At 42.6% G+C, this 23,519-nt stretch overlaps 1 protein-coding gene across 4 annotated transcripts in view; it reads right to left on the bottom strand.

Moving 5' to 3' along the window:
* The window catches only part of spag9b (sperm associated antigen 9b), a 132,994-nt gene that overhangs the window by 77,995 nt on the left and 31,480 nt on the right, over positions 1-23,519 (bottom strand). For all 4 annotated transcript variants that reach the window (XM_055654288.1, XM_055654290.1, XM_055654289.1 and 1 more), the window contains exon 3: positions 17,701-17,771. In XM_055654288.1, coding sequence (XP_055510263.1) covers positions 17,701-17,771 — 71 coding nt within the window. The remainder of the gene's footprint in view (positions 1-17,700; positions 17,772-23,519) is intronic.

Raw genomic sequence — 23,519 nt, 5'->3', positions numbered from 1 at the left:
TGAATCTTTTTTTTAAGGCATGTGATTTGTTGATGTTAAGAATGATCAAGGACTCTGTATCCTTTAAACACTGTTCATCACAGCGCAGAGATCATGGGCTGTTCCTCAGCTCCACACTGTTATGTTCTAAAAGCGCAAGGGTTTGATGACGTGGGAGCTAAGCAGCCAGCAGGCAAATGTGTCAAAGGTAGTAATGCCAGAGTATAGAATGATTGCAAAATAAAATAAATGGTAGAAGGAGCTGAAGGAAAGGGAAATGGGGGAAAGGAAAAAAAAAACAAAACTGGATGCAATGCAGGGAGGAGATGAAGTATGTTGTAACGCTGCATCAGGAGCTTTGAGAACAGATGGCTACTGAGATCAAAATAGGGAGCTGCATCAGAACCCACTTATCATCTTTATGCCTGCAACCCCATATGGACAGACAGAGACAGACAGAGAGAGACAGAGAGAGACAGAGAGAGACAGAGAGAGACAGAGAGAGACAGAGAGAGACAGAGAGAGACAGACAGAGACAGACAGACAGAGACAGACAGACAGAGACAGACAGAGACAGACAGAGACAGACAGACAGCTCATTTTCATCGTGTAGGAAGAGGGAACTGCAGATGCTGGTTGAGTGCGAAGGAACCCGACCCGAAATGTCACCTATCCATGTTCTCCACAGATGCTGCCTGACCCACTGAGTTATGGTGCACAGCATCTATGGAGCTAGGAAATAGGCAACACTTCTGTAAATAGAAACGGGCCGAAACTATCCCGAAACGTTATCCTTAGCAGATGCTGCCTGCACCCGCTGAGTTACTCCAGCACTCTGTGAAACGTCACCTATCCATGTTATCCACAGATGCTGCCCGACCCGCTGAGTTACTCCAGCATGGTGTCATTTTTATCATCCCTTCTCATTTTGTCTCTCCCCCTCATCCAGGCTGCTAACCGACTGGCCTCCAAGGCTTTCTGTATCCTTCTATTCAAAGGACAGCTATAACCAAAGTTAATGGGGTGAGAACCCTGGGTCTTTTTTTAATTTTTTTTAATTCATTTTTGAATTGAAAACCTATGCCCCTGCAAAGTTTCATTCTTCACACAGCATGTGTGACACATTATTTCATTCCACAACTGTGTTGGCAGAGCCATGTGGGTAGATATTAGTGAGCTCACAATTTTATCAGCCTTCACTTCACACTAATTCGTCAACCTGTCATATATGGAATGTGAAGAGAGAGTTACATTTAGCTTTTCGGTTTAAGGGAATCAAGGGATATGGGGGAAAAAGCAGGAATGGGGTACTGATTTTGGATGATCAGCCGTGATCATATTGAATGGCGGTGCTGGCTCGAAGGGCCGAATGGCCTACTCCTGCACCTATTTTCTATGATTACACAAATGAAACAGGGAAAGCAGAGGCCAAACCCGTGAAGAAGTCAATAGATACAAATCCACGATTGTAGGTATTTGAACTATGACGTAATATACAGCAGATTTGGACAATTCAACATATTTCATAAGCAAAGTGTCTTGTGAGGGCATGCAACATACAAGCTGTGATTGTGGTTGCTTGCTAATGATCAAATCTGGAAACCCAATCCCGTTCCCACTCAACTGGAATGAAGCAACGTTCATTGGGAAATGCTGACTCGTGGATTTCTGTGCTGGGGCTCGGAATCCCAACTATAGACCTTTGGTGAGGCTCTCTCCCCAACCCTGTATATTATCGAGGCCTTCACAGTGACAGAATGGACCAGGTGCTGACAACTGGGATGAGCATGGATAGTTCATCAATGGTTGCCATGTACAAGGTATGCCTAAAGGGCCTGTCCCACTTGGATCACCTAATGCAGGAGTTTAGAAGACCCTAGACGAGTTGGAAAATATGTCAAGGTCGTGTTGACTCGCCGAATGTAAAAGGCCTCCTACGACTATATCTACCACCTCCTACGACTATATCTACCACCTCCTACGACTATATCTACGACCTCCCACGACTATATCTACGACCTCCGTCTTCCACACCCAAGACCAACTACAACTAGCTACGAGTGGAAAATGATCACATGATAAAATGTCATGTTTGCATTTTTTTTCCTCGGGCCAGTTACTGACCCACGACTACCTACACGTTCTACCTACGAGTAAAAAGTATCAATGCCGACCTTTTAAAAAAATTTGTGGACATTTTGTATCAGGCTGGAAAAAACAGCGCAACCTACTTGAGGCCACGAGTATGCGGAGACCACTCACGAGCATGAGGAAGAGTTACGAAGACCTCCTACGAGCTCGCTGCGAGTATGAGTCAAGGGCAAACTCGGCAGAGGTCGGCAATTAGGTCGTGGAAGTGGGAAAGGGGCTTTCAGGTCAGTTTCTGTATTGCATAACTGATCAAAGAACAGGGATGAGAGAAAAAGAATTGCTTTTACAGATATGCCGTACACAGTAATCGGACTTTTATCGATTCACTGCAACTATGCTTGCAGTGCAATGCAAGAAGTATAATCGAGTGGTTATTGGCCGTGATGTTGGCCTGGGAGAGGACATAGTCATTGGATTGCTCACGTTTGCAGTGGAATTGGGGGCGAGTTTGGAAAGTGTCTTTCCAGTATCCTGTTCCAGGTGGCCTGATCTCAGAAACATGTAGGAAGACAGGGATCGCTGCTACATGGTAGACGTCATTGGCGTTTTTTTTCTATCTGATTTAAGGTCCTTCTTAAAACTCCCCCTCAGTCAGTCAAAGGCAGTGCTGGCACATTGAAGGCAACGGCAAATTTCATTATTAACATTTCCTTTCACTGAGAGATGCAAATGGTGAACATATTCCAGGTTAGGCTCCCACCCCCAGAGGATAGCATGCATGTCAGGAACAGGTTGAGAGAAGGTAGACACAAAATGCTGGAGTAACTCAGCGGGACAGGCAGTATCTCTGGATAGAAGGAATGGGTGACGTTTCGGTTCTGAGGAAGGGTCTCGACCCAAAACTTCACCCATTCCTTCTCTCCAGAGATGCTGCCTGTCCCGCTGAGTTACTCCAACATATTGCGTCTATCTTTGGTGTAAACCAGCATCTGCAGTTCCTTCCTACACAGGTTGATAGAAGACCCTTGTTCTGTAAATGTAGGGGGAGAAGATACTGGCACTGAGAAGGATCATTTCTATGACCTCAATAGCTCATCAGTATTCACAACAGTATTCTTCTATTGAAGTGCTCTCCAGCCTGTATCCATGTTGTCAGGGATACTTCACAGAATTTAACACGAGATTACCATTTCAATTATGATTAAATGGACAGTTCTTCTGAAAACAACAAACTCAGATAAAATCAGAAAATACTGCATTAAATAAATCCTGGATTTGGCCAAGATTCGACAACATTAAAGTGTTTACGAAAAAGATTATTCAAAGTTTCCCTGGCAAGGGAGGGATGATTGGGAGTGGGATGCAGGAAAGGGTGGGGGTGAGGGGTGATGGCCAGCAGGGAACAGTTCATGGCAAAGGTGCTTTGGTCAGTTCTGCAGCCTTCCACTTGTTTAAAAGCCACAGCACAGTAGGTCATTTACTGCACATGAATATGCCAGGACAAAAGCCTACGGTGGGAATCTACAAACCAGAATTAGAGGAAGGTAGGCCCTTAACAAGCAAGTTGATATAAAACATTCCCTCTGCACCATTTTAACTGTAGGCATTGAATAAATGGAATTTACATTGCAAACCAGGAGAGACCTTCCAGCACCATTCCAGGCGGTCAGTGAACAAACAGAGCCGCTGTAAAGATAGCCAAGGCACAACCCCCATGCCTACAGCTTCATGCTGAATGCCCCATCCCATCACTGCTGTGATGGTGAGGCTCACTTGGCTACAGCTGGAGAGTCGATCCACTGAGAGGAGGATATTTGCTTGCCTGAGGCATGTTCAGTTTAGTTTAGTTTATTGTCACGTGCACCGAGGTACAGTGCAAAGCTATTGATGCGTGCTATCCAGTCAGTAGAAAGAATATACATGATTACAATCGATCCATTTACAGTGTATAGATACATGAGGGAATAACGTTTAGTGATCATATTTCAAGTAAGAAATGTTGCTGTGGGAATAGAGATTTAAGAGTGTGGAGCGACTGTGATACGAGTTTGTAGATCTGTTTCTGTGGCTAGCACGCATATGGGTTGGGCGCCATCTTGGAAATATGCCAATTTAAAATGGAGACAGCTCCATTCATCAGTTGATGTTGCCTAATCTCTGAATGCCAAATACCCTCAATGAAATATTTAAGGACAGATATTTCACCCCTGATCATATCATGGTCCATTCAGGACTACAGCGAGATTCAGCTTCTTCCTGAGCTTCCTTCCCCACATACGTGTACACAGACGCACACGAGAGAACCATTGCATAAGACACAGAAATAAAATTGGCTAGCAATCAAATGACAAAGAAAAAAGCTAAAAGAATAAAGTTGTACTGCAGCAAATGAGAGAACAAAATTAATTTCCAATAACCATGGAATCATGCGAGGCTCTGACTCTTGACATTCATACACTCGGAATTTGATGCCCTTCCACGCACAAGATGCTTCAGCACAAACACATCAATACGTTTCCAATATTCATCAGCATTCTGTTCAAGCCTCTGTCGGAGTCTGACTTTACCGGAATGAGCTCCAGCATCCACGTAACAATCTTACACGGCTTAGCCGAGATGAAATGCCATTTGGACAAATAAAATCTTGTACAGTCAATACTGCAGATGTCAACGCTGGCGTAAAGGGTCATCGGGCAAGGACCTGGTATAGGAACACTGAATAGTTAAACCTCTTTCCACACCAGACAAAGAGCATCCTGGCTGAATGTGAAATTCATTAGTGGAGCAACACAGACCAGTACAGCATTTCTCGCACAATTAACTCGTGAACCAGCTGGGACAATAGCACTGGGAGCAGAACAGTGGCACTGACGCCATGACTCCAGCAGCCTGGGTTCAATCGTGACTTTCATGCTCTCTTGTTTTCCCCAAGATCACATGGGCTTCTTCCATGTATTCTAGTCTCCTCACATGAGAGATGTAAACGAGAAGTAGGTACATTGGTCCTAGTGTAGGCAAGTGGTAGAATAAGGGGAGTCGATGGCAATGAGGCAAAATAGGAACGGATTAGTGCAGGATTTGTGCAATGAGTGCTTGATGATTGGCAAGCACGATTGGTGGGCTGAAGATCAACACGGTGGTGCAGCAGTAGAGTTACTGCCTCACAGCGCCAGAGATCGGGTTCCATCCTGACTAAGGGTACCGTCTGTACGGAGTTTGTGCGTTTTCCCTTTGACCACGTGAGTTTTCTCCGAATGCTCTGGTTTCCTCCCACACTCCAAAGACGTACAGATTTGTAGGTGAATTGTCTTTGGTAAAAATCCCTAGTGTGTAGGATAGTGTTAGTGTACGTGGATCACTGGATGGCGTGGATTTGGTGGGCTGAAGGGGCCTGATTCCACTGTATCTCCAAACTAAAAAAAAGTGTGAATTATTGTCAAATCAGTGAGAGGGATTGGATTGAAAATAAAAAGCATGTAAAAATATTTGAAAGATTAAATATTTGAGGAATATCAAACCTACAGTAATAAAATGGAACACGATTCTATTTCTGTCCCAGAGAGGTTAATGGAGCTTGCATTAGTAAATTATTACATTCTCAAAATGTAAAAACACCGATTTGTTTGTGCTGGAGCATCTTTAATATTGTGACAAGTAAAGAATAAATATGTTGGCCCTATGAAGGTGCCGAGAACAAATGAGAAACGATGGACAAGCTGCATTTTGTACAAACTCTGCCGTTTAGAAAATCATCTTGGAATTTCTGGACATGTGCAAATTTTGATTCCCATAAATCCCTCAGTTTCCTGTTCAATTTGCATATTACTAATTTGTAGCACAGTGCAGCTACAAATTGTGGAGTATATAATTACTGTTTCTAAACAGAAAGGCTACAAGGAGAAGGGATGGAATCTATTTATTCCATGATGCGATGCAAATATTAGAGCATCCCCTAGTGATAGAACAAGTGATTGCAGGCCACTGTAAACACAATCATTGAAGAATGTGGGCTTTGCTGTCCGAGCTGGCATCTAATTGCCCATCCCCAACAATGATGGGCAGCTGGGTTACACAAAAAAGCTGGAGAAACTCAGCGGGTGCAGCATCATCTATGGAGCGAAGGAAATAGGCAACGTTTCGGGCCGAAACCCAAAGGGTTTCGGCCCGAAACGTTGCCTATTTCCTTCGCTCCATAGATGCTGCTGCACCCGCTGAGTTTCTCCAGCTTTTTTGTGTAACCTTTGATTCTCCAGCATCTGCAGTTTCCTCTTAAACAATGATGGGCAGCTGTCTTCCTGACCGCTACAGATCCTGAGATGCAAATATGTTCCAATCTGGACTGCATCATGTATCGTGCCTTCTTGATACAGTAAATATCCAGAACTATTCCAAATATATAATCTGTGAAGTTCCCTTGTTTTAGATAAAAACTGCAACATGGAATATTCTAAAGAAAAACACAAGTAGCAACTGCTTTGTCACACAATTGTAATATGCAAGGAAGTTTGCTCTGGGAACAGCGTTTTTCCCTTTGATCTCAGATCTGTCTATCTCTTCAATTTAAACATATCCTTCTCAATCACAGCATGAAACTTTTTTTCATGTCGGACTAAATAATGGTGAGACATCAAGTAACGGCAGGTCATGGAAAGCTCCACAATTAGATTTAAATGCACAAATCATGCAATTTGTATTAATTGTAATTTAAATGGGTGCAGACCATCACAACATTGAGTTATTATAGCTCTTGCATATGTCATTAAAACTTCAAACAAATATTTCTCATAAATAATTCAAAGGAATTTGTCTCAAAAAGGAAGGGAAATTATATATTCTACCTAAAGCAAGATTTAGATTGCAAGATTAAAAATCAAATGAAACATCAAAAATAATGCACTCATTTAGACTTCAGTGACAACATTGAAATCTATAGCAACCTTACTAATTGCATCTTTATTTTGATTGACTGATTGGCAGCATGGAAATAGGCCATTTGGCGCAGCGAGTCCATGCCTTCCTCCATATCAACCATTTTCTCCTTCAGGATATCCTTCTCAGAGGCATCAAAAGCAAAAAGTAGGACCAGGACTCTACACAAGAAGTGAGCCCCGTGGAGCTGGCCTGGGTGTACAGGAACTGGCTGCCACAGCAGCAGCAACTGCTCCCCCTGCTTGGTCTAGAGGCCCAGCAACTAGCCTCTTGTCAGTCACCCTTTGTGTACCAGAGATCTGATCGCAACGTACTGACAGCCCACTCCTGTCACCAGAGGCCTTGCAACTCAGTATCATCCACCCTACAGATACTGCAACAGCATTAGATGGTCATGAAAAGAGGATCTCACTTTACAGCACGTTGAGATTTAAAAAATTGAACCAAAGTTATTTTCATGCATTTTAATTTTCTGGCAAAAATAATGATGGCTGATGATGCACAATAACACAAAATGAAGGGATTCCCTTTTCAATCTTCTCATCCTCTTGTTTTTGATAGCCCTAGCACCAAAAAAACAGATAATGATGGAAACAACATTCATTATGTTGTAAATGCAATTGAAAGAAGTGGAGAGTTAAAAATGTACCACAGCATCGGGATTATATTTCCTCTCAATGCAATGGTAGCAGCACAGATTCCTGCACTGAAACAGAGCTGGCAAGCTAAGGGGGACAGAGATTCAAGCTCTGCTTAAATATTAGAAAGATGAGAAATGCATAAGAGTATTTTAATTAGTTTAGTTTATTGTCACATGCAATGAGGTATAATGAAAAGCTTTTGTTGCTAGCTAGCCAGTCAGCAGAAAGACAATTAGTATCTGCAATAAACAGCTTTAAGGAATTTGTATGATATTTTCATTGTCACATGTTAGGCATTTTGGTTCCAAATTGCTTATTCGAGAGTTTGATGGGCATGTGCTGCTTGTTATATGTACATTAATTGCAGGACATAAACAAACTTGTTTCCATGACTGTTACTTCAGCAGCACAACTCACTCAATTCAAAGATAGACACAAAATGCTGGAGTAACTCAGTGGGTCAGGTAGCAAAGGAACAGGTCGAGACCCTTCTTCAGACTGAGAGTCAGGGGAAAGGAAAACGAGAGATATAGACAGCACATAGAACAAATGAATGAAAGATATGCAAAAGTCCATATCAGTCAATTCAAACTTCTCATAAGACTAAAGATGAAAAACAATGACATTTATAGATTCAAGATAGTTTATTGTCATGTGTCCCAGATAGGACAATGAAATTCTTGCTTTGCTTCAGCACAACAGAATATAGAAGGCATGAATACAGAACAGATCAGTGTGTCCATATACCATTGTAAAAATATATACACACATGAATAAATAAAACAGTTAAATGCAAATAAACAGATAATGGGCTATTAATGTTCAGAGTTTTGTTTGAGTCGAGTTCAATAGCCTGATGGCTGTGGGGAAGTAGCTATTCCTGAACCTGGTTGTTGCAGTCTTCAGGCTCCTGTACCTTCTACCTGAAGGTAGCGGGGAGATGAGTGTGTGGCCAGGATGGTGTGGGTCCTTGATGATACTGCCAGCCTTTTTGAGGAAGTGACTGCGATAGATCCCCTCGATGGAAGGGAGGTCAGAGCCGATGATGGACTGGGCAATGTTTACTACTTTTTGTAGTTTTTTTCGCTCCTGGGCGCTCAAGTTGCTGAACCAAGCCACGATGCAGGAGGCGCTACAGGTCTCTCCGTTGCCGGACCAGCAGGTCCAGGAACAGCTTCTTCCCTGCGGCTGTCACACTACTTAACAATGTACCTCGGTGACTGCCAATCACCCCCCCCCCGGGCACTCCTCCCACAGGAAAAACACTATGACTGTATGCATGTAATAGATTTATTTATTGCTCATATTTATGTCACTCCTCCAGGGAGATGCTAACTGCATTTCGTTGTCTCTGTACTGTACACCGACAATGATAATTAAATCTGAATCTGAAACTGAATCTGTGTCTAATCAGAAAGCAAGATGATGTTCCTCAAATTTATGCTGGCCCGCACTTAAACTGTAGAAGCTGCCAAACATAGGGAACTGTTAAAAGGTCAGGGAATTAAAGTAAAAGCAACTGAAAGCAGACTAAACAGAAGTGTCTACAAACCAATTTGTGGTTAGAAACACTTCCTGCGATTCACTTTTATTTTTTCTCAGGTTGGTATGCTGCACTGACTATGCAGTATCCATTATATTGGAAAAATCAAATGGAGATATTCTCTTGGTCTGTCTTCCATTCTATCACAGACACTGCCTTATCTCTCCACTCCTCCCTCTTCCTGCAACGTCTGGGAATCAAACATGTTTTAATTTGATTTCTGTTCTGATGGAGGCTGATTGGCGTGGCCTGACTATGTCCAGTATTAAACAGTCTTTCCCAAATCACTGGACATGGCAAACATCTCTGAATTCCTGGTGGCTATTAGTAGCAAAAACAACATTTGGTGATCACTGTTGCAGGAAGTGTGGCAGCAGGGATCTACAAATAGCAAAGTGACTCAGAACAATCTGCAGCTTTGGATGTACACGCAGTTCCATTCAATCGTATGGTCAATATCATTGGACAGAATTCATCTGAACCTTTCCCAAAGGTCATTCACCATCCACCCGAGGGCAGGCAGGGATTGGCTTAATAATCCATGCATAAAAAGCACTAGCTCCAACATGCTACGTAGCATCCTTTCTTTCTTGGGAATGTCAGCCTAGATCTTGTCTTCAATTCTTTGAGAACTCAAGCCCTCAAGGAAAATTGTTTGTTAAATTAGAGCTGAGAGAGCGATGGAAAGCAAAGTAAGAAAAGCAGATGCTGGAAATCTGCAATGAAAGCAGAAAACGCTGGGAACATTCAGCAGGTCAGGCGGCATCCAGAGAGAGAGAGAGAGAAACAGAGTCAGCGTCAAGTAATGATGCGAAGAGGAGTCACTGATTTGAGATTGTGTCTCAATTCCTCTTTCTGTAGATGCTGTTGAGCTGCTGAATATCACCAGCCATTTCTGTTTCCAAAAAGCTGTTTAATTAATTACCCCAACTTTCCCCCCCAAAATAATCTATTTAATTCCTACAATGATTATACTTTGGACATACATCTTTTAAAATTTTATTTTATTCATACTTCCATTAAAAAAGCATTACCATTAAAAAGGGAGGTTAATTTTTCCAATGTGGTATGACTTACCAGAAATGTGATTCTAAGACCACAAGGGGTACAACTCCACAGGACTCGGGCCGAGTTCTACTTTAACAATTAAATCTGATCCCCTTAGCCACAAGGGCCACATCTCTCTTAAATATAGCCAATGAACTGGCCTCCCTCTCCTCTCAAAAAAGTTCTTCTCATCTCGAAAGGATTTCCCCCACTTCCCTAACATCACAACAATCTTCCTAGTCAATTTCATTTGTATTGAAAAAGATCTCTGGCATTGATGACAGCTTTGTAAATATCTTCAAAAATGTGCAACATGAAGGCTCAAGGGTACTAAATACTCTAGCAATGGATTAAGTGTTCACGAAGGAACTGCAGATGCTGGAAAAATCGAAGGTAGACAAAAATGCTGGAGAAACTCAGGAGAAACTCGGGTGTAGCAGCTTCTATGGAGCGAAGGAATAGCTGACGTTTCAGGTCGAGACCCTTCTTCAGTCTGAGGAAGGGTCTCGACCCGAAACGTCGCCCATTTCCTTCGCTCCATAGATGCTGCTTCACCCGCTGAGTTTCTCCAGCATTTTTGTCTACCTAGCAATGGATTAACTTGCTTTTATATAAAGAACTTCAAATCTTCAGATTTAATATTTGGATTCACTTTAGGGTTGCGTGTTTGAGATTTTTCATTCCATTGGCTTGGAATTTCCAGTGACAGATCAATTTCCCTTAGACCACACAACTAAATGTTCACTCTTTACATATTTGTGGCCTTTATTTCAGAACCAGACAGCACATACTGGAAAGGCTGGTTATCACAAACTCTTGAATTCTATGTTGAGTTCTGAAGGCTGGTACGTGCAGAGTTGAAAGATGACTTGTTGTTCTTTGAGTTTACATTAGACTTCATTAAATTTACAAGAGGCCAAAGACATAGATCAAAATGGAAATGGGATGGATAATTAAAGTGATTGAAAGATCAGTGTTCAGCATAGTAATTCAATCATCTAAAGTAGAAGAGACACATTGTTCGCTATGCACTGGATTGGAAGTCGCATGCAAATTGGTTGTTTAACTGGAAAAAATGCTCTAGTACTTCCACGGTGAAAGAGGAGGGAGAGTAAAAGGGTCCACCTGCACTTGCATGAGAAAGGGTTATCAAAACAGATGCCATGAAATTGGGAGAATACAGTGTAGTTTATATAACTTTGAGAATGTGTAATGAGAAATGGTTGCTTCCCTGTACCTTGTGATGGAGATTGAGCTGCGATCCAGAATGAAAGCTGGCAGAAAAGATGCCAATCTTTGAAGAGCAGGAAACTGCACAAATCAGTCATAAATGTACTGTGGAGAATGCAAGGGTGGGGGCTTAGTTATAGAGTCACAGTGGTACAGCATGGAAACAACTTGCCCACACCGGCCAACATGTCCCAGCTACACTTGTCCCACCTGCCTGCGCCTGCTCCATATCCCATATGTGCATCTGGTTCAAATAAAAAGGTGCAGCCACAGCAAGTGACACGACTCCAAGGAATGTCTGTCTGTGTGGGATTTGTGAACGTCTTTTCTACAGAGCTACTTGGACCCCCTCTGGCTCATTTCTGTCAACAGCACCATTCATTGAGCTATGCAGAATCAGAGGACTAAACATAGAAAATAGGCGCAGGAGTAGGCCATTCGGCCCTTCGAGCCTGCACCGCCATTCAATATGATCATGGCTGATCATCCAACTCGGTACCCTGTACCTGCCTTCTCTCCATACCTCCTGATCCCTTTAGCCACAAGGGCCACATCTAACTCCCTCTTAAATATAGCCAATGAACTGTGGCCTCAATTACCTTCTGTGGCAGAGAGTTCCAGAGATTCACCACTCTCTGTGTGAAAAATGTTTTCCTCAATGAAAGCCATGCGATTAAAACGTGTAGGTATAAAATGTTTACGTGACCGTAAGGCTGCTAATGCCCGTCCCACTGAGGGGAATAGGCTGTCACCACATGGTCGCCGGGGTGTTACCTGTATGGTCTTGAGTAGTTTCCTCAGCCGTCTAAAGCATCGTAGCGTTTTTCTGTTCGCCGCTGGATTTTGAAATGTTCAAAACTTTTCAGTGACAGTTGGCTTGTCGTAGTTTGTCGCCGGTGCTGACTTTGGTGAATTCCATCAGTGATTACCTACGTCAACCAGCGACAGGTAGTGGTGGCTGAATGGTCTTCAGTTGTCGCTGAAAGGGACTTACCTTGTCGCGGGTGGACACAGGTTGTCGCCAGAGTGGTCGTAGGTGGACGTTTTAATAGGTCTGTCCCACTTAGGGTATTTTTTGGCGACTGCCAGGGACCAGTTTTAATGGAATTCACCTACGACAACAACATACGATGACCCACAACAAAAATTGTCACCACTGTCACCAAAAATTTTCAGCATATTGAACATTTTGTAGCAGTTGCCTGTAGTCACCCAAACAAATGGCCTAAGTGGGACATGCCCATAATGGGTCACCGACCGGTTGCTTGCTGTAGCTGGATGTCGACTGGGTGGTAGGTTGTTGTAGACATTGTCGTGGGGGGGTACAGTCGCCAGTTTTTCGGGTACCTGCTACGACTATAACAGTCTCCGGCGGTTGCCGAAAAAAAATGGCCTAAGTGGGACAAACCCTTTAATGCTTTTTGTAAAGCTGGAGGGTCAAGCAGGTGGAAACTTTTTTTTTTAAAAATCAATGGAAATGTTGCAGTATGATAAATTCTTGTAATTTCTTGTTTTTTTTTTTTTTTTAATGTAGATACATTTCAATTACCTATAATCTTACAGTAAAAACTGGAAAGAAAGTTTACCAGTGTACTTGGCACTGACCTGCTGCAGCTCCTAGTTTCCGTCACTAGATGGTATGAGTATAGCAATTAATGCGAGGGCTACAGCACTGTGTCACATTTAGAAATTGTAAGGTTATCTTTCCAGATCAGAAATAACACTCAAAAGAACACTCAACATTAAGCATTATAGAAATCATAGTCATGCGAGAGGAGTAGAATTAGGCCATATGGCCCATCGAGTCTACTCTGCCATTCAATCATGGATGATCTATCTCTCCCTCCTAACCCCTTTCTCCTGCCTTTTCCCCATAACCCCCGACACCCGCACTAATCAACAATTGTCACTTTGGAACAATGCTGTGCTGTAAAGATATTTTTGCATTTGCATGTTCTCTTTCACAACATTAGGACACCTCACAACACTAGTCAGTGAAGTGTAGTTATAGGTTACAAGTGAATGCCTTATGGAGAACCATATAAACGAGTGTTAAGGGGCTGTCCCACTGCAGCGACCTAATCTGCAAGTTAAGAAGAGTGCCTTCGACCTTCAAGCTCGAGGGCACTCGCCTGGAAAACCTTGAGCTGCATCGACCGTCCGCGGTGAAACGACGAGCTGGATTGAGCGCACGCACGCACACAGACACCGCAAAGGCGGGGGCCAGGGAAAGCGGGGGAGCGCCGTCTGAAATTCACACCCACGATGAAGAGGAAGGTAAACAGCTGGCACAATGTATGATGAGTCCTTTAGAGAACGCGGAGGGGAAGAGAAGGGGAGAGAGGGGGAGGAGAAGGAGTGGAGACACTTTTAAGAAGTTTAATAAAGTTAGCGGGCATTTTACCTACCGGTCGGTTTTCCATAGTCCTGAAAACACCAATGAGCCAATTAAAATGCCCGGTCAGCGAAGGAGATTGCCTACAGTTGCCCTCAACTGCCTGTAACTAAATAGCAACCCCACTCCACTGCACTACGAATGAAAAAGAACCATGCCGACCAAATTTTATTTGCGGAAATTTTTTCAAAATGCTGAAACATTTCCGCGACCTTGCTGAGGCCACGAGTATTCAGGAACTTCCCTCGAGCATGAAGGAGAGCTCCAGTGACCATAGGACCTCCAGTCAACCATGCTGCGAGTTTGAGTCGAGGGCAAACGCATCTAAATTTGCAGATTATGTCGCCGCAGTGGGGACAGCCCCTTTAGGGCGAGTGGGGAGATGGATTTGCCAGCTGCTGCGGGCATCTTCTGCCTTTTGGGAATATGCTTTGCATCATTGCATCTTGCAGAGAAATCCGAATCATTGAGTTAAGTGCCCAGGTCTAACTACACATTGCCCTTGGTTGGCCTATGTCTTTATTTAAACATACTGCTGGGCGGTCACGGGTACTAGATGCAAACTGTTCAGGTTACGAACAGTTCTCGGCAATGGAACTCAGGGCCTATACTGTGGACAGGCTAGATGCAGGAAAAATGATCCCCATGTTAGGGAAGTCCAGAACCAGAGGTCACAGTTTAAGAATAAGGTGTAAGCCATTTAGGACTGAGATGAAGAAAAATGTTTTCACCCAGAGAGTTGTGAATCTGTGGAATTATCTGCCACAGAAGGCAGTGGAGGCCGATTCACTGGATCTTTTCAAGAGAGTTAGTTTTAGCTCTTGGGGCTAACAAAATCAAGGGAAATGGGGAAAAAGCAGGAACGGGGTACTGATTGTGGATGATCAGCCATGATCATATGGAATGGCAGTCGGTGCTGGCTCAAAGAGGCCTATTCCTGCACCTATTTTCTACATTTCTATGTCTATGTTGTATTGCGGGAGAGATGGCAGCCCATTTACACACAGCAACGTCACATGGTTAGAAAATCTGCTCCAGCTGACAGAGAGGTTAGTTCCATCCTACAACCTTTTGACTGAAGTGATAGCCAAAGTGTAAATACAGGGTGGTTAAGCTAGAAGTCTGAAGTTATGTTTAAATTCTAAATGTATTTGTTTACCATGTAACTTTCTTAGCACACTAATATACATTACTGCAAAACAATTTGGTTGCATCTTTCCTCCTATCCCAGGCCCCAAGTTCCAGCTAAGCAAAAAGGAACTGAAACTAGTTCTCCAGTTCCTACTTGTTAAACCATTCAGGACACAAACCTGGTCTGGATTTCCCAGTGAAGCTGCTGATGTGGCTATTTCACCAGCAGCTTCCCTTTTACCAACTTCACTGGCGCGACACGTCAACCATTCACATCCAAAGAAAGGTCACCGTTTTATTGTGGCTTTCAGATGCTAGGTTTAACAACACTATATACTTTACTACAAAGAACATTTTGAAATGCAGTTTATGAAATGAGGAAACTACTCAAATGAAACACAAACAGCATGATCTTGGCATCCAAGTATTTTTCAGAAGTATTAGTCAAGTCATGTCAGGAGAGTTTATCGTCATGTATTGTATTAGTTGGCTTATCGTTTAAAACTACCTTTCCTTTTCTGCAAATGGTGTTGTAGGGTCAAAGTCAAAGGTCTGAAAGCACATACCACCAGATTTAGAACAGCTTCCTCCCCACTATTATCAGACCACTGATAAGCCAAAGCTGTAGTCCCTATCTCCCAACCTTTCTCATTGTGGCCTTTGAACTTTAAAAAAAAAATTTAATCTGCATTTTCTCTGTAGCTGTAGCACAATAATGCTTTTAACAGTATACGCCACTCTGGGATTTTTCTCTTTGCACTACCTATTATACTTGCGTATTGCTAGATTGTACTCATGTACAATATTATTTGACTGATAACAATGTTTATCTCTGTACACATGACAATAATAAACCAATGCCAATTCCTCAACATTATTTTCTTATGTAAATCAAGTACAAGCAGGTTGACAGGACTAGAGGGTCTGAACTATAATGAGACGTTGGCCAGGCCAGGACTTCATGTCTTGGAGTGTAGGAGGCTGAGAGGTGATCTCCACGAGTAGTAACTCTACGCATTAACCAAAAATCTGCAGCCTCCTTTTGCTCTGGTATTTTATTTAATTCACATGTTTAATCGATAATATTTTATTATTAATGTTTATGTGTCATTCTTAACTGTCACTGTCTGTTATGTTGTCGGGCAGAACACCAAGGCAAATTCCTTGTATGTGACTGCTTGGCTAACAAACATATTCATTTGTTCATTCATCTTATGGAGGTGTACAAAATCACAAGTGGGGGAATAGAGTGAATGCAGAGTCTTTTACCTAGCACAGGGGAATCAAGATTCAAGGTCTTAGTTCATGGTGAGAGGGGCAAGATTTAATACGAACCCGAGGGGCAACTTTTTTCCACTCAGAGCGTAGTGGGTGAATGGAGGGAGCTGCCAAAGGAGGTCGTTGAGGCAGGTACTATAACAGCATTTAAGACACTGTAAAAGGGTCAGACTTTAGTATATTAACATCATCTTAAACAACCTGCCTTATTCACAACATGGTCTCTTCAATATACGGGTTTACTTCGACAGACACACCTGCCAGTGGCCCTGTGAGATAGTGGACTGATGTTACCCTTGAATTAAGCCCAAAATGTTTTAAAATTCTTATCAAATTTGAGATAGTTTTCTGGAGTTTATGCTGAAATGCAAATAGCACAAGCACCAGTTCAAACTTGAGAAAACCATTAGAAACTTTCCTTTCATTCTGCACCTCTATGCAATCTGCCACCTCCTTTTACATGTGTAGGAAGGAACTGCAGATGCTGGTTTAAACCAAAGATAGACACAAAAAGCTGGAGTCACTCTGGCTTTGTGTCCACCTCCTTTTGCATGTCCATCTTTATTGGTAACATGGAGCCACTTTCTCCACGTTAGGCAACAGTTTTGATTGGCAACCCCATTTTTCTGACAGCACAGTGGTGGCCACATGGCCCATCAAATCCATGCAGATTGGCAGAAAGTCACAACAATCTCATTCACCCACTTACTTCCCTGTAACCAATCCTTTCTCACAACCCATTAACTTCATTCTGATTCTCCTTCCATGCATCTGCACAAGGGGCACTTTACAGAAGCCGATTAGACAGACCACCATCTCTGCAAGCTTGAGATATGGGAGGACATCCAGGTGGAGTAGACTTGATGGGCTGAATGGCCTAATTCTGCTCCTACGTCTTGTGATCTTCCGATAATGAGTACAAGGAAAGCGACATGGTTGGAGGGAGAAGATGCAAACTGCAGGCAGACACAACAGCGAGGCTAAGACTGAAACCAGGTCAGTGCAGTTGAGGCAGCCACGTTCACCAGTGACATTTCAGTGGGGGAATTGAGGGAGTACTCGGCTGCTGGAAGATCCTCCTCTCCAGAGATCCGTTAATCCTCGCCATTCCAAGGCACTATTTGGAAGAGCGGTGATATTTTTACATTAATGTCATCTTCAACGCCTTTTTGATGACTGGAGGTTAAAGATCACACAGCAGTGTGCAACATACACATGATGACTAGGCCAAGATTTAGCTCACAATCATACCTCCAAAAATCAACTCCAAGTTCATCTGTCTGCCGAGAAACAGAACACCGAATTGGCTAATCAACAACAGGAACATCCAACAGACAAATACACAACGCAATTTTTCTCCCATCATCAAAAGTAACCAAATTAAATTGCACAAAACAAACATAAACAGGACTGTTCAATTTCATACATCCTCTTACCTCTGTATGTCTTTGATGAAGTGCATTGTATTCTTTCTTGAGTTCTGACTCCCTCTCCTCCAACCTGCCAACTAGGGAACAAGAAAAACATTAGATTGCCAAAAGAAACTGTCAGCAACAAATCTAGTTATCCTATTCAGCTGCAAAACCAACATAATTTTTAGCTAAACGGGGGAATAAAAACGATGACAAAAACTGCTTGCAACATTGAACGTCAAAAACTGCCAAATCTATCTATACTTCATTACACCAATTGCAGCCTGAGGACCATTGATAGCACAACCAACGACTAAGTGTACAACCTCACACTGACATAGAAACATAGAAAATAGGTGCAGGAGTAGGCCATTTGGCGCTTCGAGCTTGCACCGCCATTCAATATGATCATGGCTGATCATCCAACTCAGTATCCTGTACCTGCCTTCTCTCCATACCCCATGATCCCTTTAGCCACAAGGGCCACATTTAACGTCCTCTTAAATATAGCCAATGAACTGGCCTCAACTACCTTCTGTGGCAGAGAATTCCACAGATTCACCACTCTCTGTGTAAAAAATGTTTTCCTCATCTCAGTCCTAAAAGATTTCCCCCTTATCCTTAAACTGTGACCCCTTGTTCTGGACTTCCCCAACATCGGGAACAATCTTCCTGCATCTAGCCTGTCCAACCCCTTGAGAACTTTGTAAATTCTTCACATTCTTTGTTAGATTAAGAAGTGGAAGTGACAAAGTGAATTTGTGATGTCAGTTTTTTATTAACAACTTAAATACCTTCAGAAACAAAAACCACTCGGAACCATGAAAGGACAAAGAGTTTATGACATATTATCAATATACTTTAAGCGTGATTTGTCCTAGTTTCAGCAGGCGCATTGACAATAGGTGCAGGAGTAGGCCATTTGGCCATTCAATATGACCATGGCTGATCATCCAAAATCTGTACCCCGTTCCGGCTTTTTCCCCATATCCCTTGATTCCGTTAGCCCTAAGAGCGAAATCTAACTCCCTCTTGAAAACATCCAGTGAATTGGCCTCCACTGCCTTCTGTGACAGAGAATTCCACAGGAACATTTTTCCTGCATCCTTCCTATCCAATCCTCAAAGAATTTTATGTTTCTATAAGATCCACTCTCATCATTCTAAATTCCAGTGAATACAAGCCCAGTCGACCCATTCTTTCATCACACTTCAGTCCCGCCATCCCGGAAATTAACCTGGTGAACCTACGCTGCACTCCCTCAATGGCAATAATGTCCTTCCTCAAATTATGAGACCAAAATTGCACACAATATTCCAGGTGTGGTCTCACCAGAGCCCTGTACAACTGCAGTAGGACCTCCTTGCTCCTAAACTCAAATCCTCTCGCAATGAAGGCTAACATGCTATTGGCTTTCTTCACTGCCTGCTGTACCAGCATGCCTACTTTCAGTGACTGATGTACAAGCACACCCAGGTCTCGTTGCACCTCCCCTTCTAATCTGACACCATTCAGATAATAATCTACCTTCCTGTTCTTGCCACCAAAAGTGAATAACTTAATGAACAAACTCTGGGAGCTAAAATTAATTTGCATTAAATATTCTAATGTTACCAGTATAAATAATAATCAAATCACTCATAATATGAATTTGAGCAAGGAGACTGATATGGAAAACAGCTGGAGATTTCCCTTCATTTTAATGACCTGTACATTCTTGTTAGTCAGCAATTATGCTGTGGTGATGAATAAGATGCTGCATGATAATTATTGCAAGTTACTCACTATTTACAACATACGCCACGCCCGAAGCTCCGTACTTTAACCCAGTTACTAATATATTCCTTCCACCAGCTATTCATATTTAGACATTTCTGAATATTGTCTACGACTTGAGGAGGGGTTGCCAACAGTGCTGTATCGTACAGGAACCATCTTTCAGCAAAAGCAGACTCACAACCCTCAGAAAATAAATCTTCATCTCCTCAGTCTTAAATGGCAGCCCCCTTACTTTGAGGACATTTAAGACTGAGGCAGGGTAGGGTGTGGCTGCCACCCGAGACAAGCTCCTCAGCGCTGGATGCTCCATGAGAAAAGACTCTTGGCATTCATCCAGTTTAGACCTAAAATCTATGTTTGAATAAGATTGGCTCTGATTGTTTTAACGGAGTGGAGTCACAATCATTCCTTGTAGATCAATCTCTTGATTCTCCCAAGCATCTTGGACCTACTGCCAATGGACCAAAAGCTCAGCAGTGTTGGATGGTCAGGCTGCATTACAAGAACAAGTCTAGGAATCTCAGAACTGGAGTGGAAGCAAGTCCTTCTTAATCTGGAGGGTTACACAGGATGCCGATATCTTGGAAATACTATAATTAGATATACCTGGAAATGCATGAAATTTGAAGATATAGTTTGCAGGGCACTCATTTGAACAACAACACTCCTATGTCCAGGGCAATCAATGTCCCCAACCAACACTGAAGGAACATACATGTTGGAGTTTCCCAGACTTGAAATACACAGAAAATACATGTTACCAAGAGAACTAGCAAAGGAAACATGCCAGGATAATGCAGCAGTCTCAGGAATTGTGGTGTCAGACTAGCAGATTTTGTGGATCACAGGAAATTACTTCCATCATTAACCAGCATATATTTTTATTTCATTTTATTTTGTACATGTTATAAAGGAATGGAATAAACTTTCACATGAACCTGGCAAGATGAATGGGAATGTGGGAAACCGGGGGAGTGCAGGAAACAACACTTGGTGACAAGTGCCAAGCCATTGGGCTTTCTGAACAATTGGATTGCAGGCAATGAGCGTTTTACTGGATATTACAAACCCGTTCAATCTAGAAAATCTCATTTGAAATTAACAAGATAAAGCATGCTTCATGAAGGAATAAAACAGAATGAATGGATAATTTCACGGGAATCATTTTTTAAATCTTGTGTCACATTAGGCACAAACTCTTGATTCTTCCACTTCCTTTCCCTTGAAATCACCAAGTTGCAGTCATTCCAAAGAGCTCATAGGAAGCAAGAATTCCCATCATTGTAAAACAGCACAAAACGGACACTCAGCCAACTCCTCCATATTGACACAGAGAGTGGTGAATCTCTGGAACTCTCTGCCACAGAAGGTAGTTGAGGCCAGTTCATTGGCTATATTTAAGAGGGAGTTAGATGTGGCCCTTGTGGCTAAAGGGATCAGGGGGTATGGAGAAAAGGCAGGTACTGGATACGGAGTTGGATGATCAGCCATTCGAAGGGCCGAATGGCCTAAACCTGCACCTATTTTCAGATTCAATTTTTTAAAATCTGAAAATAGGTGCAGGTTTAGGCCATTCGGCCCTTCGAATGGCTGATCATCCAACTCCGTATCCCATACCTGCCTTTTCTCCATACCCCCTGATCCCTTTAGCCACAAGGACCACATCTAATCCACATCTAACTATTTTCTATGTTTCTCTGTAAGACATGCATTTACATTTGTCCCATTGGCCACGTTTGACCTGTATCCTCTAAACCTTTCCTATCCATGTACCTGTTCAAATGCTTTTTAAATATGTTATTGTACTGCCTCTACCACTGCCCCTGGCAGCTCCACGCCCCTCAGCTTCATGTTAAATCTATCCTCTCTCACCTTAAACCTACGTTTACTAGTTCTCGATTTCCCAACCCTGTAAAAAGACTGGGAAAGTAAGCATGCAGGTACAGCAGGCAGTGAAGAAGGCTAATGGCATGTTGGCCTTCATAACAAGAAGAGTTCTCTGCCTCAGGCAGTGGAGGCCAATTCTCTGGATGCTCCCAAGAGAGTTAGATAGAGTTCTTAACGATAGCGGATATGGGGTGAAGGCAGGAACGGGGTACTGATTGTGGATGATCAGCCATGATCACAGTGAATGGCAGTGCTGACTCATAGAGCCAAATGTCCTACTCCTGCACCTATTGTCCATTGGCTGTGCATTCATCCTATCTAATCCCTTATGATTTTATACACCCCTATAAAGATCATCGCTCAGTCCCCTGCGCTCCAAAAACTCCACTCCTAGCCGCACGAAAACCTCTCCTTATAAATCAGGCCCTTGACACCTGGCAACATTCTTGTAAATCTTCTTTATGCTCTTTCCATCTTAATAACATTTTCCTTATAGCAGCGTAATCAAAATTGTACACAAATGATGGCCTCACCAACGTCCTGTACAACTGCAGCATAACATCACAATCACTATACCCAAGCCTATACTCAATGAAACAGAAAAAGGCTGGAAATGTTCAGCAGCTTAGACAATAAGTAGAGAAAGAGTTCATATTTCACGTCAATTATCTTCGATCAGTAGATCACCAGCATTGCATGGGTGCTACCTGACCTGCTGAGTACATACAGCATGTTATGCAGCAAGTGCTGTGAGCATGTGCTAAATTAAAACTATAGGAATGTCATGCCATACTTCTGATTGCAGTGATTTAATTGGAAACACACTTGCACAAGCAACATGTTTTGTGACTTGAATCATAATCACGGGATCAAAACATCTTAGTGCGATACTCAGTGAATGCAGGAGTTTTATTTGTACACACACCGACCAAAGCTACTTCCACTCTCCCATTCCCCATTGCACAGCCCCTGGCCCAAGATCGCAGAAAGCAGTGGCTGCAAGGGTTGAGGATAAATAACAAATCACAGTGCTGGAAGAACTCAGCAGGCCAGGCAGCGTCTGTGGAGGGAGTGGACAGGAGATATTTTGGGTCAGGAACATTCTTCAGAACTGAAACATAATGTCGACTGTCCATTCCCTCCACAGATGCTGCCTGACCCACCGAGTACCTCCAGCACTGTGTTTTGCTCAAGATTCCAGCATTTACAGCTCCTTGCATCTCCTTGAGAATAAACAGATTGGCCAAAATCAAAATAATAACTTGAGGGGGAGAATTTGGTCGTTGCGGGTTTTTATTTGGAAACAGTAAATCCCTTTATTGCTTCAGAAATATAATGGTTAACAGTGTGGATTATAGTTCACATTTATAGCATCTTAAACAAAAGATACTATACAGAACTGAGAAAGTTCATGCTTGAGAGGAGGTGTCTAAGATGTATTTTTCTGTATAAAAGTCTAAAAGAGAAGTATTCATCTGGTATTCACATGGCCCAAATCTAGACTTCAACAAGTCAGATGCTTGAACATGTACAACACCAGCCCTTCAGTTGTATCTGCCTCGCCTCCAGTCTCAAATGGAAACAGTGGCTTCTAGTGTCAATTAAATGAAGGAAACCTATTAACTTGGAGAGAACCAATTTTTTCCCCAAAAATAAACTTTATATTGAACCTCTGGTGTGCAAAGCAGCATTGCCATGTGGCGTCTTGTTGATACTCTTTCCATTTCGAGACTGTGACCCCTGGATCTCGGCACCTAGCCAATGGAAATGTCACCTCTGTACATATTCTGTCAAGCTCCAAAACTAATTCTATATTTCAAGAGGTTACCAACATTCAAATGGGTGAAAGCCCAGTCTGCTTAGCCTCCCCTCAACCCGGTAAAGCTTGGATGGAACAATGTCAGCATTTTGAGTGAGCTCAAACTGACAAGTAGATGATAGAAGACAAGATAGAAGGGAGTTTAGAATGCACTGCATTGCAATTTGTGACAAAACTTCCAGTTATTTTAAAAACTAGCTTTACCAGAGCCTTCAAAACATGCAATTGTGGCAACAAACTGCTGAAAACTCTCGGCAGATCAAGCAACAATGGAAAGAGACAGAGTTAATGTTTCACATTGAAGAACCATTTCCCTCAAAAGATGCTGCCTTGCCTGCTGAGTGTTCCCTCTAGTTTC

Source organism: Leucoraja erinacea, chromosome 23 (genome assembly GCF_028641065.1).
Source record: "Leucoraja erinacea ecotype New England chromosome 23, Leri_hhj_1, whole genome shotgun sequence".
In the NCBI taxonomy this organism is placed as follows: Eukaryota; Metazoa; Chordata; class Chondrichthyes; order Rajiformes; family Rajidae; genus Leucoraja; species Leucoraja erinaceus.
This window is presented reverse-complemented; position numbering and strand designations above follow the sequence as displayed.